Source organism: Falco rusticolus, chromosome 10 (genome assembly GCF_015220075.1).
Source record: "Falco rusticolus isolate bFalRus1 chromosome 10, bFalRus1.pri, whole genome shotgun sequence".
In the NCBI taxonomy this organism is placed as follows: Eukaryota; Metazoa; Chordata; class Aves; order Falconiformes; family Falconidae; genus Falco; species Falco rusticolus.
The window spans coordinates 7215528-7242217 of NC_051196.1; the positions used below are offsets into that span (position 1 = coordinate 7215528).

The following is a 26690-nucleotide window of genomic DNA, read 5'->3' on the forward strand; positions in this document are numbered from 1 at the left end:
TAGAAGGCTTCCTTGTCCTAATATTATCTGCCTTCTTCCAAGTAAGTTACATTCCACACATTTTTAATAGTGGCTTCCCCTCCTCCATGGCTGCTTTGACTTGCTTTGTGGGAGGACTTGAATATTTCGACTGACACATGAGAAATCTTCTCCCCCAAAAAAGAAACCGATAATAGAATTGTTCTCTTTGAGCAGAATTTGAAAATAATCTGATCGATGCTGACTGGGTATCTGTTCAGTGGAACTCTGGCTGGGGCTTTTAAAATCCCACAGAGTTAGGGATTTTGCTCCAGGTCTAAGAGTTTGGGATTTTTCTAGTTTAAGAGCTAAAATTGCACCTTGAAATTCTGTATTCTGTGCATTTCTTCAATTTACAAATATTCTGAAGAAAATAAACAAAAGCCCTGCATCTCTTGATGTGATCTCCTGAAAAGGTGCTGGCTGCCTCCCTGCGTGAGGCAAGGTGGTGATCTGGAAGAATTTGTTTCAGGGTGGTTGCAGAAGATGAATGATTTAAGCTGGAGCTGCTTGCTTCAGACTAGATAATTGAGGCTGAGTTTTTCTAGCAGCTGAACAGTTTGTTAAACTTAAGTTTCCTGCAGTACATGTAGTTCAGCTAGCTGTTTTGTATGTGAGTGCTTCCATGTCAGTTGAGTAGCCTGAGATTTTTTTTTAATTTTTAAGTGTCTCAGCTTTTCCCCAGTGCTGGTAGCTGTTACGAGATGCTGCTGTGATTGCCTAATGCTATTCAGCTAGGTATTTATCTTTTTCCAGCTTCTTCCTCAAATGGATTATGATACCTCTGGTCTCTCCTAAATCTAGAAAAATACATGAAGCGTAGTTGGTAGAAGGGACCTGCATTACTTGATTCTCCTGGGCAAAACCCTGCGTGTGCTAATTCTGTTAGTGCTGACTGAACACCTCTGCGTTGGAGCACAGGCTTGTTGTCAGCTTCCACACTAGTGCTCTGGAGTGTGCACTGTTGCAAACCAGCGGCTGCTTGCTCTTCTAGCAGTGATTCATAGGAAGATATCCCTAGACTTGTTTTTATGTCTTACCTTCAGGGTCTGGCAATCATTTCCTAAACTTGAAGCATGTAGGCTGTTGGTGCCAAAGCATTTTTGAAGAATGCTTTGTTGTAACTCTGCTTGCTTTCTGATTAAAAAAAAAAAACCAACCCCAAAACAAACAACAAAAAAACCCCAACCCCCAAAACCAAAAAATCAAAACCAACAATGTGCTAGTGTGGTCTTGATTCTGTTCAACAAGTTTGTAATACATAGGGCCCATCTGATCGGTTCTGAGTGCCGGTCATTATGAAAGGTTGCTTTCAACACATGCACAGGAAATGAGTCTGGAGGACTTACCATTTAAATTAAACCACTTTCTAACGCTGGAAGAAAGCTCAAAAGAGAAACAACTTTAATTGGTAGTATCCAGCCTGTGTTTGTAAATAATACTAGCTTTGCTGCGTGTTAAAAGCTGGCTGAGCTGTGTGGTGGTAACGCTGTGTTCAGGGGTACATTCACACTTCGCTAGGTACGAATTAACCAGCGAGAAGTTACGGTGATCTGAGCTGTCTGGAGGCTTCACCTATGATTACTGGAAAACTGAGTAACACTGAATAGTCCATTATTCTAAGTATGATGAGGTTGAAGAACCTGTTTCTAATCTATAAAAATGAGAGAAACTAATGTGCTTTCCTGTGGTTTCGGTGCAGAACGCTGGCTGCCTGTGCATTCCACACTCTGTTTTCTCTTCACTGAATGCCTTTACCACAAGATCACTACTCGCTAGAATATGGGAGCGGAAATAGCAGTAGGTTGTTTTTTTTTTAAAAAAAAAACCAACAAAAAAACCCCTCTGATCAAACACCGTGCACTCTGAAACCTTCTTCTGAAAGCAAACAAATTGAAGGTCTCTGCACACTGCTCACACATTTTGAGATGGCATTTGCTGCACTGCTACCTCTTTATATCTTTAAACAAAATGTTTGCATAAGTTCTTTGCTCAAGAAAGCAATGAAATAATGATGTTCTCTACTTATAATTATACTTCAGTGTGTGTGCCTGTCAGACCAGGGAAGAATACTGCACATTAGAGTTTGAATTTAGGGATTGCTATATAGGTGATTTTCTTGATGAAAATGAGTGCTTTTAGGTGACAGAGTTCTTTCCTTTAGGACGAGATGTTTTAAGCTGTCTTCCCTACTAGATGTATGATAAAGCCACTTTTTCAAGTGCTGCTAACCTTGTTACAGTACTAGAAGGCTGTGGCATGCAATGGATTTGCACTGCTGTACATGTTTTGAGTTGAGCTCAGGTAACTTACGCAGCTGCTCAGACTTCTATCAATGTGAACTTGCTTGGAGAGAGAACTTGAATTTGTTTTTTTTCTGGTGTTTGTGTGTGGGGATTTCATAAGTGTTCTATCTCATGCTGCAGAAACTCCTAGGTTGCCTTCTTGCACCTTGCGTGGGATAGCTAATTCTTCTGGGGCTCTACCTTCTGCACAATAGTGTTAGCTGCTGCTTGGATTATGGCCTCAAGAAATGAGGCGAGGAAGGGATGGATTGCTCGGGAGGGGTCCAAAAGGTAACTAAGAGCAGCAAGATTACATTTCAGGAGTAATGGCTTTCCCTTCTGGAAAATCTTATGGGACCTGTCAAGTTGAAAGACTGTAAACTACCATAGTGTAGCTGATTGTGTAAGTTTTTGGCATTTTTATAGCATTTGATAGTGTAAGTTTTTTAACTTGTGTTGTTAAGATGATAAACAAAAAATCTTCCTTGTAAGTCTCTGCTAGCCTGTGTAGGTTTGTACTAGTATCCTCTTTTGAGCTTGCTAACTGCTCTAAGAATATTGGTGTAAGTACCTTTTTCTTTAATGGCAAAATACCTTAATAATGAAAAAACTACAGAGTCATTTTGTGGCAGTGGCTGTTCATAGAATCTGTCCTAAAGAAGGTAACTCATGTTATTAAAGATTTGTTACAAATTAGTAAACATAAAATCAGACAGAGTGAGCAGCAGTTAATGGAACCAAGTTTTCTTAAGTGGAGAAGTACGACTAGCATGGTAGTTATTTTTCATCAGCCCTTGCCCTTCTTCACTTTGATCATACTTGTATGTGGTTTAGATAATAATGTTTACCGATGCTTTTCATGACCTATATTCATCACAGGATGTGCACCTGTGTTTTCCAGCTAGTGGTGCTTTTCTCCTCAACTGATGTCTGTAAAGGAATACTACATAGAGAAGTCGGCACGTATCCTCTAATGCAAATGAAGTAAATCATGTGATCTGGCTGCTCTGTGCAGGCTGATGGTGGTTCGTAAGTTTAGAAAACAAGTTTATTTGAGAATTTATGTAAATTCTTTGTAAGAATGAGAGCACACAGGGGACAGAAGGGAAATCACCTTGCTGGAAACCCCCCCCCGAGCAGATCTTGACTATATGCTGTTACTAAACTGAAGTATCTGAATTTGAACCCTTAGTTTTTAAGGTCACATCTTCAACGAGCCTAAAAATCCAAAAGCCTGCCAGTCTTGAGCATGGGATGATGAACTGGTCAACAGAGTACAATGTAGGAGAAACAAATGCTTTACATTTTTATTTTCCCCTTAAAACTTGGAATTTTGTTAAAATACAAGATCCTGTTTTATTCAGAACAGGAGTAGCAGGAGAAGGGGAGAGTAATTGAATCTATTCAAGTGAAATGTGGTGAAGAGCTGTCCTTGAAGATTTGTGTGGACTTATGTGGGTGGCTCTGAAGATTTAGCTGTGCTCCCCTTGAAAAGCAGTGCCAACAGAAAACTGGGCTGAAATGTGTTTAAGCATAGAAAGTTACAAATTTGCAAAAGGGTGAGGGAAATATTTTGCTTAACTGAATTGAGCTATGTTGTATGTGAGCTGGTGGTGCTTCAACCCTCTTCTAGTTGGTGTGGGACATTTCCCTAAAGCGAAGCATGTGGAAGAGTAAGATGCAGTTAACAGAAAGGAAAGACCTTTGGGTGGGGAGAGTCTAAGCTTTGGGACACCAGCAAAGACAATACTGGAGGTACCCTCTTGAAGGGTTTGTGTCAGCAGTGCAGGTGGTCCCCCTAGGGTTTTTAATGAGGGTTAGGTAAGGAGCAAGGGAAGAATGCAAAAAGGAGGATGAGCGTTTCTAGATCTGATGGGGGTTAGTGTGCTCTCAATGGCCTTGAGTTCTGGAGATTCATTTAATAGTCTCCAGAGAGTTGGCTGCTCTACTGGAGGAAGAGCATTTTGATGTTGAAGCCCTATTTGCAGTATTAACTTGCCAGCTGATTACTTAAGCAAAGCTGTGTTCACAAGCCTTAGATGACAGAACTGAGAGTGGAGAATGGCTGCCTCGGTGCTGTGCTATCACAGCATACGTGGCTTGGTTAATATTTAGAGCATTTGTGCTTCAAACAATGAATTGCAACATCCATCATTTCAGGAGAAAAGCTCTTTGCTGGAGAGCTCGGGTTTTGCCTGAGCATCCAGCTCTTCAAAGAAACAAAGTACTGTTTTCTTTTAGCTGTTTGTGTGCTTCTGAATGAAACTGTCTATACAGCGTTTGCTCTCAGTTTGATCTTTAAGCTCTCCTTCCCCTTGGAGGAACCTTGCTCACAAACTTTGGGTAGAGAACTATTCTGGAACCTGCTCTAACATACCGCTAAACAGGATGTTGGAGAAGAAAATACTAGACCTTGCTTTTCAGTGATCCTAAGGCCTATGTGACTCAAGCAAATGCTTCTGGCTTGAACTGTGAATTCCCTGAACAAGGAGGGATTATCTGTGGATGTACTGTTTAGTGCAAATCATGGGGTTTTTATCTGTTACTTAGAATCTGCTTCAGCATGGGAAGTGATGCTGCTTTGTGTAAAACTGCTCCAGTCTTTCATTTGCCTTCTTTACAGCTACCATAAATGGCCATGATGTAAAAACATGTGTTGACTGTGTGTGGTGGTTGATTATGTAGCACCTCAGCTGAATGTTTGCTTGCAGTTTCTTGATGTGGTTCATAATAGATGTGGCTTTTCATAATGTGAAAGTAAGTATTTGCACATAAAACTGTAGTTTGTGGTGTTGTATGGTGTGAAGCAGATCTTAATATGAGAATAAGTCTGCTAAGGCTCGTCTTTAGCATACTGTGTCGCTGGGGTTAATTTAATGCGGACAGTGCCTTACAGGAGGTGGATATGTATAATTTCTTTTTGCCTTGGTTATAACAGCACTTGGTCTGGGGGTAATTATATTCTTGCTGAGATAAAACAGGCCTTGCTATTAAAATAATATATTCTCTTAAAAGTGTGAAGGCTGGGATTAGCACTTAACTGCTTAGGTCCTCTAACTCAAAGGTCATGCCAAATACTCATCTAACACTGTTAATCCTATAGATGTTAAGTATTATGTTGGTTATCTCTATCTTTTTGTATTCCACACTGTGTCTATGATGATTCCAACCAAAAAGTGAGCTCTCTTGAGTTTCCTGCTTGTTTCCCTGCCCTGTGATTTGGGGTGATGCTGACTAAGAGTAGTACTACACCTGCAGGTGCGGAGACGAAGGGGAAGAAATACTGTGGTAGGTTTTAGTACAAGCAAATGTTTTGCTGGTAAATGTTTTTTTTAGATGGAAATTGATGCTTGCTTAAATACGTAGACTGAATACTGAAGGCAAAAGCATTTTAAATAAAATTTGAAAACATAAGCATGCTTCCATTTGACTGTTACTCTTTTGCCTTTAAAATCTAAAGTTGCTGAGGCTGAAAATTATGGAACTACTTAAGAGCATTTGAGTTGTGCTTATTGGGGCTTTAGGATCTCTACGTTGTCCCTGTACATCAGCCACCAATCTAACTTTAGCAAGACAGCACTTGTAACCAGTACTGTACTATGAAATCTTGCTCGCATGTCAGGATTAGCAACTATAAAACCACTCTGTTTCTGGTTCCTGGAATTGGAGTCTGTACACATTTCCCCATAGGTAAGTTGTGACAATTATCGGTCATATTGTGCTTTTAAAGCCTTCCTTAACTGGGAGGATAACGCCACCCAGGAACTTGCTTCTGTCAGCCTCCCTAGTAAATGTTCCTGTTGCGAATGATTCAGGTCCACGACTGCAGCGCTGGTGGGGTGTGCCTGTGTGCAGCTGCTCGCTCGGTGGAACAAAGGAGTGGGCCCTCTGTGCACCCTGTGCCAGGAAGGCATCTCCCCCTTGCTTGTTGTGTGATTTCTGATGCTGATGTGACTTTGGGTGCACTGTGAAAACAATTCGGGTAAATAGGTGCTGCCCAGTTTGATACTCTTGAACCAAGCACAAGCAAGGATAGATTGCAAGTCAGGTGCACAGGAAGTGTTAGGCTGGATGTAAACTTCAGGTGTTAGTCTGCAAATTTGCTGGTTTAAAAGTGAATTCAGTGATTCTGATCAACTTTGAGCCACTGAGGTGTGGATGTAAGTGTAACACAGGCATTGGAACAGACCTCAAAAAGAAATAAAACATAGAGGCTTGGAGCTACTGCAGGACAGTATGTTTGGGTTGACTTGATGAGACAGTGACACAAAACATGAAATAGTAATTTGTAAGAGTGGTAGTTTGGGTTGTGTTGTTGTTTTTATTTCTGTTTAGGATAAAATTTTCTGTGTTACCTCCTGTATTTCTTCTAGGAACTTCAGCTGTCTGTCTCCCCATGTAAAAGTCCCGGTATATGTGGCTTTGCTTCTGAAAGGTCAGAAACGTTGCATTTCCTATTGTAAACAGTCCTCACGCACTGTAGTGCAACTTAGCACTTGATGAGAAAACCAGTCTGAATTACAGTGTTGTCAGATGTGAAGGAGGAATAACCTTTGATCTTGAAATCTGCTGCTGGTGGTAGTAAGAGAGACTATGAAGATACTCTTCAAGGACGTGTCTTAAACTTCTCTGCAAGCACTGATTAGGCTGGAAAGAAAAGCATTGTACTCTGCTGGTATCCATGGTAGAAAATACTCAGTATTGCCTCTTTCAAAGTGGTTTGTCCAGCTGAAGCTTTGTTTCAGTTGCACAAGTCCATGCTGCAGGTTCCTTGAACTCTGTATGTTGGATTTCTAATCTCTTGTTCTTACAGAAACCTGGAGTTTTTGAAAAAAGTGGTATTAAGTTGAACCACTACTTATGAGGCAGCGGTGTCTGCATTTGTGAGACTAGCCTCTATTTAAAATATTTGTGTTTTTCAATGAGCATCATGCCTCATCACTCATGATTTCAGGTCAGCCTGCATCACTAAAATCTGCATTGGTATCTCTCTGCTGCGATGGGGTAGGATTTCTCTGTCTTGCTTCAAGGGCAGTGTAACTTAGCACATTGCTGTGCTGTTTGGTTGACAATGACAAAGTCCAGTTTTTTTTTTTTTTTTTTTTTCCTCTTCCGCTCTGTCAGAATCTGATCTGTCGAATGCTGTGCGTGATCAAAGAAAACAAAAGGACTGCTTGTGTGCCAGGAAGATCTGAACACACTGAAAAGGCTTACACAGCCTGCCCTACCTTGGAAGAGATCCCCTTCCCTCCTTCTCACTCTCACAATTAGGTGGATTAACCTGATGCCTTAGGTTAGAGACAAGTCAAAAAAGCTTTCTGTTTTTTGGCTCTAAATCCCAAACTTAAGGTTATGAGTATTTCTCCTTTGATGTACCAGAGTTAAAAATCTGATGCTGAAATGTCAATCTCTTGAAAAATTTCTTTGCAGAGGGGACGTTAAGGTTATGGAGCTTATTGCTGGACTCAAGAGTGACTGGCACGTAGGTGCTCTGTTCTCCTTGGTCCTGTGGGAGCTTGTCTACTAGCCCTGCCTGGAGCTACCAAATCTGAAAGTATAGATCGCATGGAAAAAACACTCGCTGACCAGTACAGTTGTGTTGTGCTGCAGCTTCATATGTTGACACTCCTGAGTGATTCACACACTTTCAGGTAGTCCTTTAGTTTGTAGGTAGGTAACCAGTGCTTTCATTAGCATTTAAAATTTTCATGTCTCAAACTGTATATTTGTATATTTTACTTGGGCAAAGATTTTGGAGGAAGACTGCTAGTAATTAACCTTCCTAATGAAAATAGATGGTTAAGTAACACGGCTGCCATTTGAGTATTCTTGGCACTTCTGGTTATGGCACTTTCAAAACTTAAAAGATTATAGTAATTGTTTGTAGTCTGCAAAATGAGTCTAGACAGTCTAGTCTCAGGCCAAAAGGTTGGAGTTGAATAAATACATAATTTGCGTAAATAAAGCTATTAGAACTGTGCTTATCTTCTGACACAATAGTTCTTATTAGATACAAGTGCTATTTTATAGCTTTTTCCTAAATAATTAGCTTCTAATGATCAGTCAATAAATCTTTGAAAAATAAAGTGCTCCAGACTTGGCTAATGAAGCTGAATGTTTTCATGCTGGATATTGTCCAAGCTGGTGTTCAAAAATTCCATGGGATTAACTGTGGTAATAGGAAAAAATTATAGGACAGGAACTAGTGTATTGCTATCTATAACAACAATGATCTCACAGTATAAATGAGTTGTGTTACTGGCTCTGAAAGAGTAATCTCAGCTTGTAATTACCTATGTCCTAATGATTCTGTGTCTCTTTCTTTTCTAACAGAACAAGTGGTATGATAAAAACTTCAAGAAGCTTTCACTGTCTTGGTTCAGTCCTGGTTTAGCACTTATATAAATACGCAAGCTTAAAATATGTATACATATATATATATGTATAATTAGAGCTGGGGGAAGAGACATGGCTTAGTGACATGCTGTGAGCTTTCCTGAAGTGTCTGGACATTTAAAGGTGGTTTGCAGTTGGTTAGTATTTAACGTTGGGTTTTTAAAAGTTTTTAGCTGGCAGTTTGAACTGTCTGGTCTACTGATTGTGGTGTAGGCAACAGGGGAACCATGGTTGAAGGTCAGGAGTAGCGATGACAAAACCTCCTTCTTCCACTAGCAGGAAATTGCGAATGTAGTTCAGTTATATTGTGAAATACTACCCTGCAAATATTTAGTCCTAACTTGAATCATCCTAGAAAACTGTAGGCTCTGGATTTAATGGACTAGTTAACCTGGCTGTATCTCATGTTAAACACGCTTTAAGAGGAAGAATGCGGAGAACTTGCCGTTCTCAGGCTTCCTACCTGGCTCTTTTTGAGTAACTGTGGTCCAAGCCCACGTTTGCTTCCAAGGTATCGCAAAGCTGCACAACTGACATTAGCCCGTGGCTTTGTGGAGAGCTGAGATGTAATGAGTGAAGGCAGGAAAAGGCTCTTACTACCTAAGATGGATCTTACCCTTCTTACCCTGAAAGTAGGAAGTATTAACTTCAGAGATTGCTTGCCCTGGCTTGCTGTGCAGGCCCAGGGCTCAAACGTTTTCAGGTACTTAAAATGGGACGCAGGAGTTAACATTACTAAAATGCACTACAGTTGCTGAAGTGAAACTTTTACTGGTTTATCTGGGCTAGAAATACGTTTTACCGCATTAATGTAACTGTATAGGTCCAAGTGTCTGTAACCTAGGCAAGGCAGTCTGAAAAGTCCAATCAACAAGTAATTTGTTTACAACTTGAGCCTAGTTTAAAGGTTCTGATTTGATGTGAATACCTACACTCTCATCAAGAGGTTTTCTGCCATGGAATTAACTCTTCCAATATGCATTTCAGTTCATCCAGTACATTCCTCAAGGAGTTGGGAAGTGGCTTCTTTCTTAGACTGTGAATGCCCTGAACATGGGTCTCTTCCTAGCCTCTAACCTGAAGTCTGTTGCTGACTGTTTTAGATAGCTCTTCACTTCAGTAACTTAAACCTATTTAAATTGATTGTAAGTCTTACTCCGTTACTGTACTTACATGTGTAAATCCAAAGCTCTTGTGTCACACAGTTTATCTTGAGGTGTTGTAGTGATTTAATGTGTATGCAAACTTATTCCAGTAACTTCTGCCCCACCAGAGATTTGAGAACCTTGCTTTCTTTTCACTTACAGTTATGTTGCCTATTATCTGATTATACACATCCTAAAATGAGATGGGTACTTTCTAAAAGCTGTCATGGGATTTTTGAGAAAATAAAACCTGAGTTCATCCTGAAGAGCTTGTGCGAGCTGCTGTGTTGAAAACTGCCTGAACCTGATAAATTGTTATGGATGAAAAGATAGTATGCAGAAAATATTTTAAAACATTCCTTGAATTGCAAGTGGCCAAGATCAGGAAGATTAAGTACTTGTCGTGTTCATAGTTCTTGCATATATTTACTGTGAAGCAAAACCAAAATTAAATGAAATAAAGACTCGCTCTGCTTGCAGTATAGAGTACACTTTACAGTCAGACATGTTTCAACTTGAGAAATTGCACAGCCACCTTCAAAGAATTTAGTAGGTGCTTACTGGCATTAAAAGGCATTAATTCAAGGCATTACAAAGAAGTCTTAACAGACAGTGAAAGTGTACGTTCTCTGATCTTGAATAATGAAAACTGGATCACCAGGAATTATTCCAGAGGCCAAAGTTTAATGCATGTATTGCTTAAAACAGGTCTCTCTGAGTGTACTTGGTGTCTGGTGTGGTTTGATTTTTTGAGACATTTGAGAATTATAAATTAGAGGTGAATGTTCCCAGGCTGGTGAGCTGCTAATACTGAGTTGATGTACAGTGTGGAGAGCTGCAAAGCCAGTAACTGAAAGGAGATGTAAGCACAGTGCAGATCCAGTTTGAGTTTAAAAGGTGAAAGCTGTTTTAAAAGTATCAACCTTTTTTTTTATTAAGGAACATAGTTACATAGTATTTAAAAAGATGTTCATATGTATTTAAAAAACCCCACTCTCATCAGTATTCATGTTACGTGCATGTAACCAGTACCCACTCTGTCAATAATTAGAATTGTAGAATCCTTTCGTTTGGAAAAAGACCTTTAAGATCATCAAGCCCAAGTGTTGAGGCTGCATTAATGAGTTACCCGAACAGTATGTTTAAGCGGGGCAGGGTGTTGGCGAAAAGGCATGTAATTTTATAATCAAGTAGTTGTTAACTGTTATTCTTTAAACCTCCGATTTGAACATGCATTGAGGGGCTGCCTTATTTACCTTTCGAAGACTCTTCTTTCCCCCATGCAAGTCTGCTGTCTGTAGGTGGATGCCTATGTGGTTGTTCTGGGTTTTCTTCTGCAGAATCTTGTAATTATCTGTTTAGCAGTTAAAACCTCTCCAGATGTCTACCTGTAAGACCAAGCTGTTTTGCAAGTTGTGCCTTGCATGCCAGATTTGAGGGAGAAAAGGGAGATTCTTTCCTGTGTTGCTGCAGTGCAGGTAGGTTTGGAGAAGGTAAAGCTGCTTTATTATAAGCAGGAGGTAGTGGAGGGCCAAAAACTAGCAGGCTGGTTTTTAGGAGTGTTGAAAGGTGCAGAGAGCTGATGGATGTTTCCTTTCAGAGCATAAAAGTCAGTTTGATTTCAGGCTTTCATCTTCCTGAGTCCTAGTCCACTGGGTGACCTGCACCATAGGTTGATGCTGCAGAACTAATGTGGCTCTGAAATCCCTAACACGAGTCACTCCTGCTGAACTATGAATGAGATCTGTGGAATTGCCTAGCATATGGCTATCTAGAGAAGCATCAGTGGAAACAAGTGGTTTATAGATACGAAGTTCAGCTGTTCATTTAGGAAATAAGAAAATTAAAAGCATGTGGACAGAATTAAGATCTGTGGATTAGTTTTCAGATTGAAGGTGCTTTGCTCTTTATATCCTTTCTCCCCTCACTCCCCGCATCCTAACTCACATTTCCCAATGGGAGGGAAGCAAAGTTAGTTTTGTTTTTAGATACTTTGGGTAGTGACTGCAACAAAGCCTGTAAAGAAAAGAGCCATGTTATGTTTGGCTATGTGCGATAAATAGTGCCCATACACTGAACACAGATTTCTTAATAGTTTTTCTGATGTGCTCGTTCAGTTATCAGTGTATATGGAAGGGCAGGGAATGGAGAGAGAAGGGTATGTGGCTGTATGTATAATAAGACTGACTCATGCTTTGTTTAGTGTTTCCAGACAAAGCACAAGGTCTTGACAGTCCTTGCATTGCATAAACAAGTTAAGGGGAAGACTTACCTGTACTTAACCAAGTCAGATGTTTATTTTTGTATCCTACTATATCTTATTCAGAATTTAAGATTTGTATCTCTTGTTTTCAAATCATGTGTTGGGAGGTAATCTTATGGATGTACTCTGAGGCTACCATCAGTTATTCAAGAACTTTGCAATCTTTGTTATAATTTTCTTCTTTAACAGAAACATTAAGTATGTACTTAACCATAAATATCAGTATTATGTAATACATGTAATGCTAGTTCTTCAGGAATAAATGATAGCATCACAGAATCATTTAGCTTGAAAAGACCTTTGAGATCATAAAGTCCAACCGTTAACCCAGGGGTGCCACGTCCATCACTAAACCATGTCCCCAAGCACCACAGCTATGTGTTTTTTAAACACCTCCAGGGACAGTGATTCCGCCACCTCCCTGGGCAGCCTGTTCCAATGCTTGACTGCCCTTTCGGTGGGAAATTTTTCCTAATATCCGATCTAAACCTCCCCGGCATAGCTTGAGGCTGTTCCCTCTTGTCCTGTTGCTTCTTATCTGGGAGAAGAGACCGACCCCCACCTGCCTGCAGCCTCCTGTCAGGGAGTTGTAGGGAGCAATGGAGTCCCCCCTGAAATGAAAAGAACTTTTTCAACTTGTGTATTTCCAAAAGGTTTCACTTGTATATGGCTTACATCATCTTTCCTTTACTATAGCTTTCTTCAGTTTAATCCTCTTCTCTCTTTGTGTGTCAGTTTTCACTGTTCATAAAATTATCAAGTGTTTCTCATCATTAGATAATTGCAGTAATTGTGGTTACAAATGACATCTCTTTCCCTGGATAGCCATAACAGTGCTGGCAGTATACATTAGTACAGCGGGAAGTAGTGTAAATCGAGGGAAGTATCATGGATTACTTACAAGCACTGACTTATCTTTTAATTTATAGTTTTTGGAAGAAAGGAACAGACGCTCTTACTGTTTGAGTAATTAAAAGAAAGTAGCTCTTAAAGATCTGTATGAATATGGGATAACTGGAGGAGGATACACCTGGCCTTCTGTAGCATGGTCCAGTGTTTTATTTGTTATCTCTGCAGTCTAGTGTTTATTAGCATAATTCTAGACCTTTGGGCCCCTGCTATCCCTGGTGTTCAACACCAAATTCCTTCTTCTACAAAGTGTGCCTGTTTACATCAGCAAAGCATGCCCAGTGCTCTCTCAAGCACTGCTATTGACAGTGGTGGTGGGTTTGCTGTGGGTAGCCCCTGCAGCCTTGCTGGTGCTGTTCCGTGGGGTGCCTGAGCCCTTTGCAGAGGTGGCACACCCTCTTGGCAACCCCATCAGCATCCATCTCCTGTTCTCCCCGTTAGACCTGCCTGGAAAAGCCAGGTCCTACTGAGCCACCTGTGCTTGGGGAGGTATATGGTAAGTAACAAGCTTGTCAAAGACTCTGAGATCAGTGGTGTGCGCTTTTTTTTGTCTATCTCTTTTCTGTGACCTGAGTGCGTGAGGCTCTGCAAAATACTAAATTTGTATGTTTTGCTGTGTCTGTTCCTTTATCCTGGAATGCAGCCTGGGTTTACGTTTGCTTCCAGAAGTCAGTTCGGGTTTTTTCCTGCAAGTTTTCCTTGTTTTCTAGCCAGCCAGCTCAAATCTTTCGAAAGTGATTTGAGGAGCCTCCTTTGTCTTGTGAAAGGAGGTTCTTCAGGTAACCTTTTCGGGTGCTGAGGTTCTAGCAGCTGCTTTGCTAGCTTACCAGTTCTGCTCGGTGAGCTAGCTCTGGACCAGAGCCAGCCGTAGTGCTTGAGTCAGGTGGCAGGTTACTGCCACCCATCCTCCAGGAACATGTCTTGGTGACATCGAACCTGTTTGTGCTCCCCTAGGGACAGGGATGGGAATGTAGATGAAAACTCCTTGAAGGGATCTCTGCCCTCCTGCAGCCTGGAGGGGAGGGCATGGTGTGACCCTGCGGTCACCTTACTATGGACTTGACTGCTGTGTCGCTCTTGCACAAGAGCTGAAGGCAGAGGCTGTAAGATTTCCATGGGTGGGGACACAGTGAAAGTTAAGAACAGATGTCTGCAGTCAGCAGTTTAGGTCTGAATTCCTGGTCTGAGAAAGCTTTTACAGTGTAGCCAAATACCTCAAACAGAAAGGTGTCCACTTGCAGTCCTACTAACTGGCCAGGGCACTACACTGTTGTAAGACCAGGACTGCACTGACTTTGTGACTTGGAACAAATGCCAGAAACATGAAGAAAGCTGTTTGCAAGAGAGAACTTGGTCAGGTTTCCATCTTTTTCTGGGTTAAGCGTTTCTGATCTGTTCACTGCGGTGCATGATGGGGCTGTAGCAGGTACTGTTGTTCGTTCTATACCCATGATGAAGATGTGCCACCACAGATCGTGAATTGGACTTTGCATCTGCTGAGTGGGACAGGAACAGACTGATGTTCTTGAAGTGGAGATGAAATGAGGAAAAGAAATGATGGTGTTAGAGGTAGTCTAAGAAGAAACTGCCAAAAGAAATACTCTGTTAAGTAGTGCTTAAAGCCTAGGAGAGGTGTCTTGGGATCATGTATTTCAGGTATTTGGGAATGTACTCAAGTCTAAAGCTGAAGCTTTGGTGTGTAGCATCTACCAACGTGTTTGTTTTAAGTTCTAACTTAAAAATTCGAGCTAGGAAGGATTTTTGGGCTATTTGCAATGCTGAAATTGTAGATGGTATTTAAATCTGGAGCTGGTCTGTAACTCCAGCTGGAGGGTGGAAACCCTTCCATTTCCTTCCCTTCACTGGGTTGAAACTGAAAATTTAAATGTGGAAAAAATTTAAATAGGCAACTAGTGGCTCTTTGAAACATTAAGTGTATTTAGTAAATACAAATGGAGATTATAGACAAAGCGAGAATGAATTTTGGCATGTACCACTCCTTTAACTTACTCGTAGTGGTGCGCTTTCACTGTGCTGGGCTGCGTTTTGTTGCACGTCCTTCAAACTTTGTGTAAGATAAAAGGAAGCATGTTTTGCAACCAGCCTCTGGGCTGCAGCGTGTAGCAGCTCCCTGTTGATAGTTTCGGACTTTTCTCTCACATTAAAAGTTAAATGTTGATGCAAAGGAAAGCAATCCAGTGGCTTTCCAGCTTGCAGACGTTGGTGACCTTCCAAAGAGTAAATAAGAAAAACTGCATGAGAGCTGTGAAACTGCACTGGGGTTCTCAGTTTTTCAGTGTAAGATCTCTATTTCCATAGTTATTTTTATTAATATATGGAGCGGGACTCTTGAGCTTGTAAGCAAGCCCAGCTAATGAAGGAATTCCCTTACGTATATTAAAGGCAGCATAACAGAGGGGGAAGATGATAAACTGAAAGGAGGTTTTCACATGTTCCCCTTGCCAGAAGACTTGAGTGATTGAAACAATGATTTAGGGATTACTATTACCTTAAATAGTAGGTAATATTTAAGGCTGCTAGAGCAATACTTGGTATAGTTGTGTCATTGTTCCCGAGCACTGCAAGTAGACGCTCCTGTGAAGGTCAGGAGGCTGTGTTTGAAATAAGTTTCCAGATTACAAGCGTGCCTATAGGAAGGGATTTTGGTGGTGGGTTGCCCAGCTGCCAGTGATATAGATAAGTGGGGATGAGGTGGGTTTTTTTGTTTGTTTTTGTTTTCCTCTGCAAAACAGCTTGTGTCCTTGGCAGGCTTTCCCATCTCTGGACTTGATTGCCTCAGCACTCTTAGAAAGAGGAAACCTAGAAAACTTGTTGCATAATATTAAATTGGATGGTTGATGAGACTACTGGGCTCGGCTTCTTGTTTCCCTTCTAGGAGGTGGGTGGAAAGCCTTGATTTTTGCTAGTGATTAAGGGAGTGTTGTAACAGAAGGACGTGTTCAAGTTACTGTCTTAAGAGATGAAATTTAGTTTCTTCTAATTATTTCCTGCAGGCAGAGGCCAGCTGTGGTGGAGCCAGCTGAATGAGGCTTGGCTCTTCCCGATCTGCCATAGAAACTCCTGGAAGAGCACATGTGACAACCTGGTTGTAATGGGTCACCCTAGAGAGTGCTCCAGTGTGGTGTGTGCCAGCTGGCACCCGAGACACCTGCTGTAGCTTTCTGGTGTTCTTGTCGTTCAGCAGGGCAACTGCCTTTCAGTGTTGGGACTTGCACATACAGTTTTCGTAAAGGAGACAGCAGCAGGCAAGACCTGGGTATTTGAACACTGGGGGGAGGGCGTGCTCCTCTGGTTTGTCTGGACTCAGCGTCAGTTTAAACCCACTAGGCTGGCAGGGCTTTGCATCTGCTGGGATTGCACTCCTGTTGATCTTTGAAGCAATTCTTCCTTGGCTTCTACGAAGTTATTGAGGTCAGGGTATGGTCTTGGGCTTGCTGGGTGTGCAGGCACCTGCCCACTGTGGCAGGTTGGCATTTAGAAGTAAAGGTACAGCCTCACGGGGTGCTTCAGGATATTCTCTGCCATCCCTTAATTCTTCAAACACTGTGCAGCAGCAGCAGCAAGGTCTGTTTCTGCTCACGTTGTGTAGCAGACTGGGTCTGCTACATCTAATTTTTGTAAATGAACCCTGACTGAATGAGGCCTGCAAGCAGCGGCTGACATGCTCCCTCTGGCAAACAGTCCTGGTGCAATTTGGGAAGGCTCCTTCAAAACAGCAGCTATTTCAGGCATGTGAGTTTGTCCAGTGCCTGGAGGTAAACCACAGTGCTCATTGCCTTGCGAACCTCTCCTGTGGTGGCTGTGACAGCAGATTTGGCAGCACAGCTCCATGGGAGGGAAGAAACTGCTTGTAAGAGACTTGTAAAATGGGGGAGCTCTGGCATCATTCTGAATCTGAGATGCAGCCGATGCTGGATCAGGCCAACTTAGTCCTGTTCCCTTTTTTGCAGGAGGAACAGTGTTCCATCTCTGTATGTAGTATGGCACACTCACTTTGTGTGTAGTTTCCTTTTTAGAAAAAAAACAACACCACAAAACCAAAGGAAAAACAAACCAGAAAGGGTGGAGGGAATCACAGTAATGACCTAGAGGTGACAGAACACGCTGCAGTTCTTGGCCCTTGGACAGACAATGAGGAAAATAATGAAGAATTCCTCTGAGGTTATTATGGTTTTCTTTTTCTGACCTCTGTCAGTGAAAAATACTGCTCTTGTTAGAGATAAACCTGCTGCTTTAGGTGGTCTTCTAATACTGATTCATGAGAGAGAAATAAATTGATTCCAAATTATCCCTTTTATTTAAAACTTGACTGACTTTACTGCTTTGTCAATGTAAAGGGTCAGACTAACTGAATTCTGTGGGATGGAGGAATGGGAGTTGAAGCTGGAGACAGATAGGGAGTAACTTCAGACAAACTGTGTGCTTTACCTTCTAGTCAGAGTCCTGAATTTCTAGATACACTGGTAGTGACACCATGTTTTAGTCACCTCATGGTTCTTTATAAATACCACTTTGTTTCCTTAATGAAACATAGGACCTAAATTCTATTCCTTGTGATTGTCCCCTCTAAAGTCAGATTCTGTAAATGGCTTTATTTACGGTCTTGTATGTTGATCTAAGTGAATTTCTTTTCCATCTTTCAAAGTCTGTTAAAAACCACAGAAGAGTTGGGACGCAGTTCATAGTTTATTAATTCATGCCTCAAAGTCTGTTCTTAAGCTTCTGGATAGCACTTCTTGAGTCATGGATACAAGTAAAAGAAAAAAACAAGGACAGTTTTGGAGCCAGTGTTTTTTTCCTTCTAAATCTTCAGAGAAGCAAGGTAAAGGGACAACTTGTAGTTGGAATAGCATCATCTTGGGGCTTGCTCTGTGGCGAGATGTTCTGCTGCCTGCGAATAGGCACTCTTCTGCTGGAAAACTTGGAAGTTTGTTGCTGTGTTTAGGATCCCATGCCGGTTGGTTTGTTTGAATTTTGGGGGGAGTGGGTTGGTTTGGGTTCCTGTCCTGTGTGGGTGGGGTTTTGGAAAGGGTTGGAGGGGGCTGGTTGCTTAGCGTGCATGAATGTTCTGAACGAGGGAGGAGACCATTTCTTAACCAGGAATGTCCGACTTGACTTACATTCTGAAACACTGTGAGAAAGGAGTGAATTACAGCAGCTCACGTGCCGCAGTAATCTCTGGTGGGAGAGATAGCTAGGGTTCTGTCCTTCTCACAGAGGAACATGGTTGTTTAGTTACTGCTGCCTTTAGACAGCTGGTTACACAGTGGTGCTGTTGATGCAGAATGACTGAGACTACTGTGTAGGTGTATCCTGAGCGGACAGTTTACTGATGTCTACTTAAAATGCAAAGGAGATAGGCAGAGCTGATCAGTGTCTCCGATCTAGGGGTCAGCAGTTTCTCAGTATGGTGCCAGCTCGAAATTAATAGATCAACAGCAACCTGCACATGCTCTTCCTGCAGCCAGTTGCATGATGGTGAGGTTATGGTATATGAGCATAGGCTATATATAGTATACACAGCTGGTAAAGTGTGTTAAACTGGCGATGTGTTCCTCCCAGCAAGGCAGCTGCAGCCTGGTCGAGGAGCTCTGCTGGGGAGTCCAGGTCCATGCTGTTAACCCAGAAACCTGGTGCAGGCAGGACAAAGGACTGAGCCAGCTCTCCTGGGCAGCTCCGTCTTGAAACTGGCCGTGAACAAACACAGCCATATTAATATGGCTGTACCTGCAAGAGCAGAGTTAACTGCATTCTGCACCAACAGTGATGTGTCTGGAGAATTCTAGTGGGCTAGTGTTCATGGGTTTTTTTTTCGTTTGTTTTCCGAACCATGCCATCTGTTAACTTGACTTTGGTAAGCTTGCAGGAACAGATTGGTGTCTTTTGGTATTTTTGAATTTCTGTGATCAGAAAGACGCTTCAGTGACAGCTATTAATTTTGACATGAATAAGGAGATGCGCCCTATTTTTGGTGATATCTTGTTAATGCAAGAACAGCACTCCTCCCTTTTTGATTCCTAGGAGCCAATATTTAGTTTTAAAGCACTCCTGTTTCTCTGCTGGCTTACAGAACTGACTCACATACGCGGGTGGTACTCCTTCCGTTACTGTGGCATTCATCTGGGTGTGTACATGCCCCGTGTGCTTGGTTTCTGAACAGTCAAGGTAGTACACATCCCGAGTGCCTGCTCCGTTGAGCACGGAGGGGGAGGAATGTGATAGGAGTTCACATTTGTTGTGCCAGTGTGCTTTAGCTTTGAGTGAAGATAACTTTGCTGTGACTGCGTGCAAGCTACAAATCCACTGTTGGAAACCTGAACTTGTTGCCTGCAGGCAGTAGTGCTAGCCTAGAGTTTGATACCAGGTCACAGAGTCTCTAGAAAGATGTACCAGGATGCGCTTTGCTCTGCAGCTTGGGTTGTGGCAGACTGGCAGGATCTGGTGGAGCCTTGTGCTTATTAAGCAGTGGGTGACACCAGGCGTTTGGTGGCTTGTACTACTTTCAGGTAGCTGTCTTTCTGGTGTGTGTGCTTAAAGTCATTAAAACCAGGAGAGAAATCCTGGGAACAAGGATGATCCACTAAAGTTCTATTCAACTTTCAAATGAAGTGCCACTTGTGCTGTGTGGAGTCGTAGCTAGAAACTGTTATAAAGCTGCTAAAGAATTCTAGCAACAGCTGGGAAAATCCTGGCACTTCCTAAAATTACTGGCTCTGGGAGTGGGGAAGGAAATCCTGGAAACTTCTGATCCCTACCCAAAATTCAGAGAAACTTAAAGTTACTAGAGACCTTAAAAATCAGTGAACCCAAAAGTTTTCTAGGGATTCCTTCTGGGAAATCGTAGGAGTTACCAGAAATCTCTAGAAAATGCTAGAAATTCTGGGGGAATTCCAGTAAACTCAGTGGCTCGGCTAGTAATTTCTACAGTTTACAAGCATTTACTAGGAACAGGAAAGCAGTTACCTGCTTTTTGGATTAAGTAGCACGTGGTTGTACACGGGTAGAACCTGCTCATCTTCCCTAAGCTGTCAGGTGTACGGTTCTAGCATCTTGCTCGATGAGTGTCCTGCATCGTGCTTGCCTTACACAAACTTGTTTTATTTTCCACAGTCCTATTTTGTTACGGATTATGATCCAACGATTGAAGACTCCTACACCAAGCAATGTGTGATAGATGAAAGAGCTGCGCGCTTGGACAGTGAGTAGCCTGGCTGAAGCAGGGTGCTGGCAGCCCGTAGCTGTTCGTGTCTGTTTGTATCTGTGTGCACAAAACGTGACGCGGGTAAGCAACGGTGCAGCGTGTGGCTTTTATGGAAGTGTGCAACTGATGAAAGCTACCTACCTTTGTCTTTTTAATGAGATACCCAGGATTTGAACTGCTTATGCTTTATGTATGTGTGTGTTGTTCTGAATTGCATGTTTTTTTAAGAATTATTCTGGAAGCCTAAGTTGCCTACAGAACTGGGAGAATCTAGATAACTCCTGGCAGCTACCTGGGTGACAAGGTGGAATGAAAAACCCATCACTTGGCTGTTGCGTGCTGCCTCTCCCAAGTGCAATATAAATGCTTTGCTTTAAGTTTCAGTTCTCCCTTGTCAGTGACTTCTTCAAGAACAAACCAGCGGCCCTCCCAACCCCCATCCCTATGTCTCCCTAAGCATTTTCCAGCTGTTTCAGCTGGTTGTGAAGTAGCAGAAGTCCACCAAACTTTGTTGTTCAGTTTGTTTGGTAGGTCTTGAGTTCTTCAGTCTAAGAACTCGTTGGGAATCTTAGCAAAAATCCAGTAGTATCTGTGAAAAGTGACTTCTGCTTAGTTACCATGTACAGGTGGGGCTCTCACAATATCCTGTTAGGAAGGGTTCTCTTTTTTCTCAGTCTGTACTCCTAAGAACATGAACTGTACTTAATCAATGTTTTGCTTATGTTCAGTTCTGGATACAGCAGGACAAGAAGAATTTGGAGCCATGCGTGAACAGTACATGAGGACAGGGGAGGGTTTTCTGCTTGTTTTCTCAGTCACTGATAGAGGAAGGTAAGTGATGGAAAGTTACTGAAACAAGTTGTAATTAATCTTAAATTGCTGTTTATCCTTTACTGAAGTAGTCTCAAACAAGAACGTTAAGTGTGCAATCACTCTTAGATTCTGTGGTTTGACGCTCTTTCAGTGCTAATGAAAACCCTTGTTAAACCAATCACTTACTGAAAGCGCCTGTCTCTTGCAGTGGATGGCTTGAAAGCGTACACCAAAAAATGACAACTGTATTCAAGCACTTCATTACAGTCCAGAATACTAGCTCCCTGGAAGCGACAGAAACTTAAACTAAGGGCAACATGCTGTGATGTCTGATCGGTTCTTAGAAATACCCCCTTGCCGTGTGCTAGTTGGTGTCAAGCAGCTGGCTCTGGATTTTTGGACGGGTGTATCCAGTTCAGGGTATGTCTCTATACTTTTTTGCAGGCGGTGCTCACTGCGTACGCCCTGAATTGACTGGAACCTGCATAACTGATCAACCGCAGAGTTGAGATCAAACAATCTTTTTAGAAGCTCACAAGCTTGGTCAGGTAGCTCGTGATCATTGTAAGAGTAGGAAACTGCCATGTATACAGACAATCAGTTAATATTTTGGCTGTGGTCTTGCTCCATGGAGCTTCTCAGATATGTAGTAGTAAAGAAGTGCTCAGGGATATGTTCTTCCACTTGTTTCCACTTGGAACAGAAGAGCAATAAAATGGTAAAAAAAAAACCCTGTCTGTTTCCCCCCCTGCCTTAAAGATTCGGTCTAGGCTCTAATTAAAATTACTTCTGATCTTATTAACTGCTCTATAATGAGAATTAAGACCAATATTCTATGGAGCCTGAGCGTGTTTCCATTGGATTTGTACCTTAACACTTAAGATGCTGCTAAATGTATGCATTCATCTGTCCAGAAGAGACTCTTGCACTTCTGTCAGAGATCTGTGTCTGGATTTAAGGCATACTGAGAATTTGTGTTAACGTAAATATTTTTGCTATAGGTGACTGTAGGTTGTTTGAAGTATTCATGTGAACTCCTTGATTTGTCGGGGGGGGGGGGGGACCCAACCTAAATTTTTGTTAGCCCCTCTGGCTAAGGGTCTGCCTTGATTTGAAGCAGGTCTTGACACATTAAAACTGCATATTGCTCTCCTCTCTGAAATCCTTCAAAGACTTCTGAAGAGCAGAGTTTTCATTTTTGTTCTGATAGCCATTTGATTCAAGACTTGACTTGCCTGTCAATGAAGTGTCTGTCCTGCTTCTGTGGAGGAAATTAATTCTGAAACAAGAAGAAACCTAGATGCCTTCATTGGTAACTTCCAGCTCTCTTCCTCTAGCTGGCACAGGCCTCTGAGCAGAGTATTAAAACGGGGTATCTCAACGGAGGTCCAGCTGTACGTCATGGCTTACCTTCCTTCCAATTCACCTTTCTTCTTGTGATTGCTTTACACAGATGAAGTGGGTTGGCATTGTAATGTCTGACTACATCTTTTTTTTTTTTTTTTTTTTTTCCAAAATGCAACTTTTACTGATGGTCATCTTGCTTTTAAACTTTGGTTTGCAGATCTAGGTGTAAATGGCTTCAGACTATATGCCTGGAATGAAATATAGTGCTTGGGAAGTCTGTGCTTCAAAGGATATATGATTGTCTGCAAGCATCTGAAGCTCCTTGTATAGTGATTTGTGTAGCTTTAACAGTGTTTACTTGAAAGGAGTGATTCTATTTTTTTTCCTCCAAAAGACTTTGTTTAGGCGAGAATTAACTGTTTAATAGTGTCGTGGTTTAACCCTGGCTGGTAACTAAGTACCACACAGCCCCTTGTTCACTCCCCTCTCACCCAGAGGGATGGGGAGGAGAATGGGAAAGGAATGTAAAACTTAAGGGTTGAGATAAGAACAATTAAATAGGTAAAGCAAATGCTGCACACACAAGCAAAGCAAGGAATTAATTTCCTACTACCCACAGCAGGCAGGTGTTCAGCCATCCCAGGGAAGCAGGGCTGCTCACACATGGGTTACTTGGGAGGACAAATGCCATAATGCCAGATGTCCCCCCTTTCCTCCTCCTTCCCCCCCAGTTTATATGCTCAGCATGCTGTCATACGGTATGGAATACCTCTTTGGCTAGCTTGGGTCACCTGTCCTGGCTGTGTCCCCTCCCAACTTCCCATGCCCCTCCAGCCCTCTGGCTGGCAGGGCCTGAGAAACCAAAAAGTCCTTGACTGAGTATAAACATCACCCAGCAACAACTGAAAACACTGAGTGTGCTACTAGCATTGTTCTTACACCAAATCCAAAACACAGCACTGCACTAGGTACTGAGAAGAAAATTAACTCAATCCCAGCTGAAACCAGGACAAATAGGTGGCCCTTGGAGCTTTCTGCTTTGCTTGCCTTCACTGGAGCACAGCTGCCGTATTCCTTACTGCTTGAGCAGCATCAGTACCTGGTTTAACTTAGTTGGTAACTGGAAAGAATTCTGATCACTTAGCCCTACCATTTTTCTGTTTTTCAAGAAGTAAAATATTCCAGCTTTACAGCTTCCCCCAAAATTCCTAGAAGTAGTCATGGTGGTTGCCAGCTGAAATATTGATCACTAGGGTCTCCAGGCTGTAGTTTAAATGTTCTAGCTAGAGCTGAACTCCAAAGTTAGTGTTTGTAGGATGGACTCTGGTCGCTTGATTCTCTGCAACACATTGGCAGCCAGGTTCCTCTAGGTTGAGACACAGTAAGTGTTCTGCTCGCCCTGCAGCACCCCTGAAGTCCTGCGCATAGCTCGTGCTGTGACTTGAGGATTTTTTTAGTTTGTGTTGAATGATTCTCTAACTGGTCATGCTGTGCTAGTGGACCCTGGTGGGGTGCCCGCAGCTGTCTGCGCTTGTGTGGCACGACAGGGCAAGCCCAAATAGGTGACTCGTTGTTTATGAACTTCTGCAGAACCTGGGAATCTATGAATTAGTACACTGATGCTCTACTGTTACTCTTTTACAGTTTTGAAGAAATCTATAAGTTTCAACGACAGATTCTAAGAGTGAAAGATCGCGATGAGTTTCCTATGATTCTAGTTGGTAATAAAGCAGATCTGGACCACCAAAGACAGGTAATTCACTTGCTGTTAGTTACTACTCACTTTCTTCTAGAAACTTAATGGTTTTCTTCCCAAAAATAGACTGGGAACAAGAAACAAATGAAAAGAATAACATACCATACTAAGTAATTCCAATGCAAGAAACAGGACTACACTAAGTTTCTGTCCTTGAAGAATCTTAGAAGCATGATGGCATTCCACATATGGCACATCTTCTGTCTGACTCAGTGGGGTTATGTTGAGACCAAATCTATTCGCATACAGAGCTGAGAGCTTTCTGTCATGACTTGATTACTCAGGCATGAACGTGTCCAGTTCCTCCGTTCTGTTCCTCACCACAGCACGCTGTGCCAAGCACAGTGCATTCCAGCACTAGCTCTAACGATCCTGAGACTTCAGTGCTCTTGCTTTTACCGTTCCCTGCTGCTGTGTATAAATGAGTAGCCATTTGTTGTCTATTTGACCACTAGTCTTCTGCATAACTGACTTAAAACTTTAAAAGTTCGAAGTACAGCAGCACAGTTACTGTTGTATTTATAGATGTTAAAATAAAAGTTTTGAAACTAGTAGATTTCAACCTCTGCTTTAGTTCTAAGAAAGCTTTAAAACACTTAGTTTAGAATGATTTAAGGAGGGGTCTTAAATTTGTTTTCCCTATTCACCTTTGATTTTTCATGAATCAAACTGATTTGAGCTGAAATGAAAATTATCTTACTATAGCAGCAGGAAAGGAACAGGCATCAAACTTGTATTTTTCTTCAGCAACTAATTTTGTTGGAAGCTTAGTATTTTCTCCTGAGACAGTAAGATGCCTCTTAAAGCTTGGTAGCAAATATGATTGATTTTTTTTTTTTGTCTGACAGTAAACTAAATATTACTAAAATTTCTGTAATTATTTTAAGAGTTTCACAAGCAAAACACAGCTTTAAACAATAAGCTATTCTCAGATTTGTGTACCAGGACATGACTTAACTTCTGTCTGCAAGTGCTTACATAGGTTTTGTGCTTTGCTAAATAAAGTCTTCCCTCTGTCAAAAACCAATGGCTAGAACAAGAAAAAACTAGACTGAAAACACAAAATGTTATAGACTTCAGTAGGTTAGTACGTTGTTGAATTTCTTGAATACTACATAAAACCTTGAGTATTAAAAAAAAAGTTCCCGGTGAGTATGCTCCCATGATTGTCACAACATCTTTACCCAAGAACCTGTGTAGAAAGATCATGACAAAATTAGAACCTGTGCTGAAAGATGCTGTCTTGAAAGAAGTTTCCACAGAATTGGCTCACAAACTCATTGGAGGTAACTTCATGTACTGACACATGCACAGAGCTGTCAGCCTGTCCCCGAGACAGAAGCAAAACACTTCCACTCTTCACTTACCATTGTGCTTTCATTATTACCATTCCCGAATTTAGCCCTGCAGGTCCTGGAACATAATGTACTTCATCTCATACACAAATGTTGGCATGGAAACCATGTAGGTGAAACTGAACTGTTCTGCAGATGGTAATTGCTGAAGGACAAACAGCCAGATGCTTTGGGAGGGAAATAACACAATTGCTGTCAGCCCCAGGTCTCGGAGGATACCTGCAAATGTCATTGGTAATCCTGAAGATGCATTTCTAGGAACAGTTAAGAACTTTGTTCTTGGTCTTCCACCTCCTAGTGTTGTTCTACTGCATTTTTCTCCCTTAAAGGAAGAAAGAGGTGCTAGTCACCTGTTCTCCTGCTGGTCCCTCCCTACCTGATTCCTAGCTGCTTTTTCAGGTGATAACAGGCTCAGACACATTCAAGCTCAAAGTAGCTGTTTTCAAATTGCTTAACTTCACAGTTCTGCTGCCTATATTTGAACACAAGAAAGCATATGTCCCCAAAAACTCCTGTAGCTTTTTATGGCTATCTTAATTACTATAATTGATTAGATGCTGACAGGCATGACTTTTGGTACTATCCCTCACACAATTTACATGCAAACTGATGGATTTGTATGACTTCCATCATAAGCTGGGGCTTAGACATCTGTAGCTGAAAAAGTACTTTGGGTTTGCTGGAACAGCTACTTATGTATTTTTAACTCTTCCCTGCCCCATTCCTTTCACATGGTGTGTTTCAGTTGGCCTTATGTCAGGCTGAAGGAATGGCTTGGGGATGCTGAGCTGATGTAATTGGTCCCCAGAAGGGAGAGGCTCCCCTCCCTCTTGACTTCACATTCCTGCTTTTTCCTTTGCTGGCCCTAGCCCTCGCTTGAAGCTCTTTGTGAGTTGAATCATCTCTCTAGACGGGGAGGAAAACAGACGAGCTGGAATAACTTTCTGGGACCTGTGTGAGTTAAATCAGCTTGCAGAAAGATTCAAGTGCCAGAGCCCGAAGCATGGGAAGGGGTGGGACTGTGGCTCTGAGCAGAGCAGGGAGGAGTTGGGGTGGGGGGAAGAAAGTGAGACCTCGCCTTTTGGCAGCAGCAAGCAGTTAGATGTTATCAGCTGCATGTTAAACACAGCCCCAGTCTCCACTGCATAGGTGGGGTTGTTTCTGCTCTGTCATGTGAACTT

The 26690-nt window shown here is 42.0% G+C and overlaps 1 protein-coding gene across 2 annotated transcripts in view; it reads left to right on the plus strand.

Annotated features, from left to right (window-relative positions):
- The window catches only part of RRAS2 (RAS related 2), a 45942-nt gene that overhangs the window by 11802 nt on the left and 7450 nt on the right, over nt 1–26690 (plus strand). For both annotated transcript variants that reach the window (XM_037402241.1, XM_037402240.1), the window contains exons 2-4: nt 20148–20235; nt 20967–21069; nt 24043–24151. In XM_037402241.1, coding sequence (XP_037258138.1) covers nt 20148–20235; nt 20967–21069; nt 24043–24151 — 300 coding nt within the window. The remainder of the gene's footprint in view (nt 1–20147; nt 20236–20966; nt 21070–24042; nt 24152–26690) is intronic.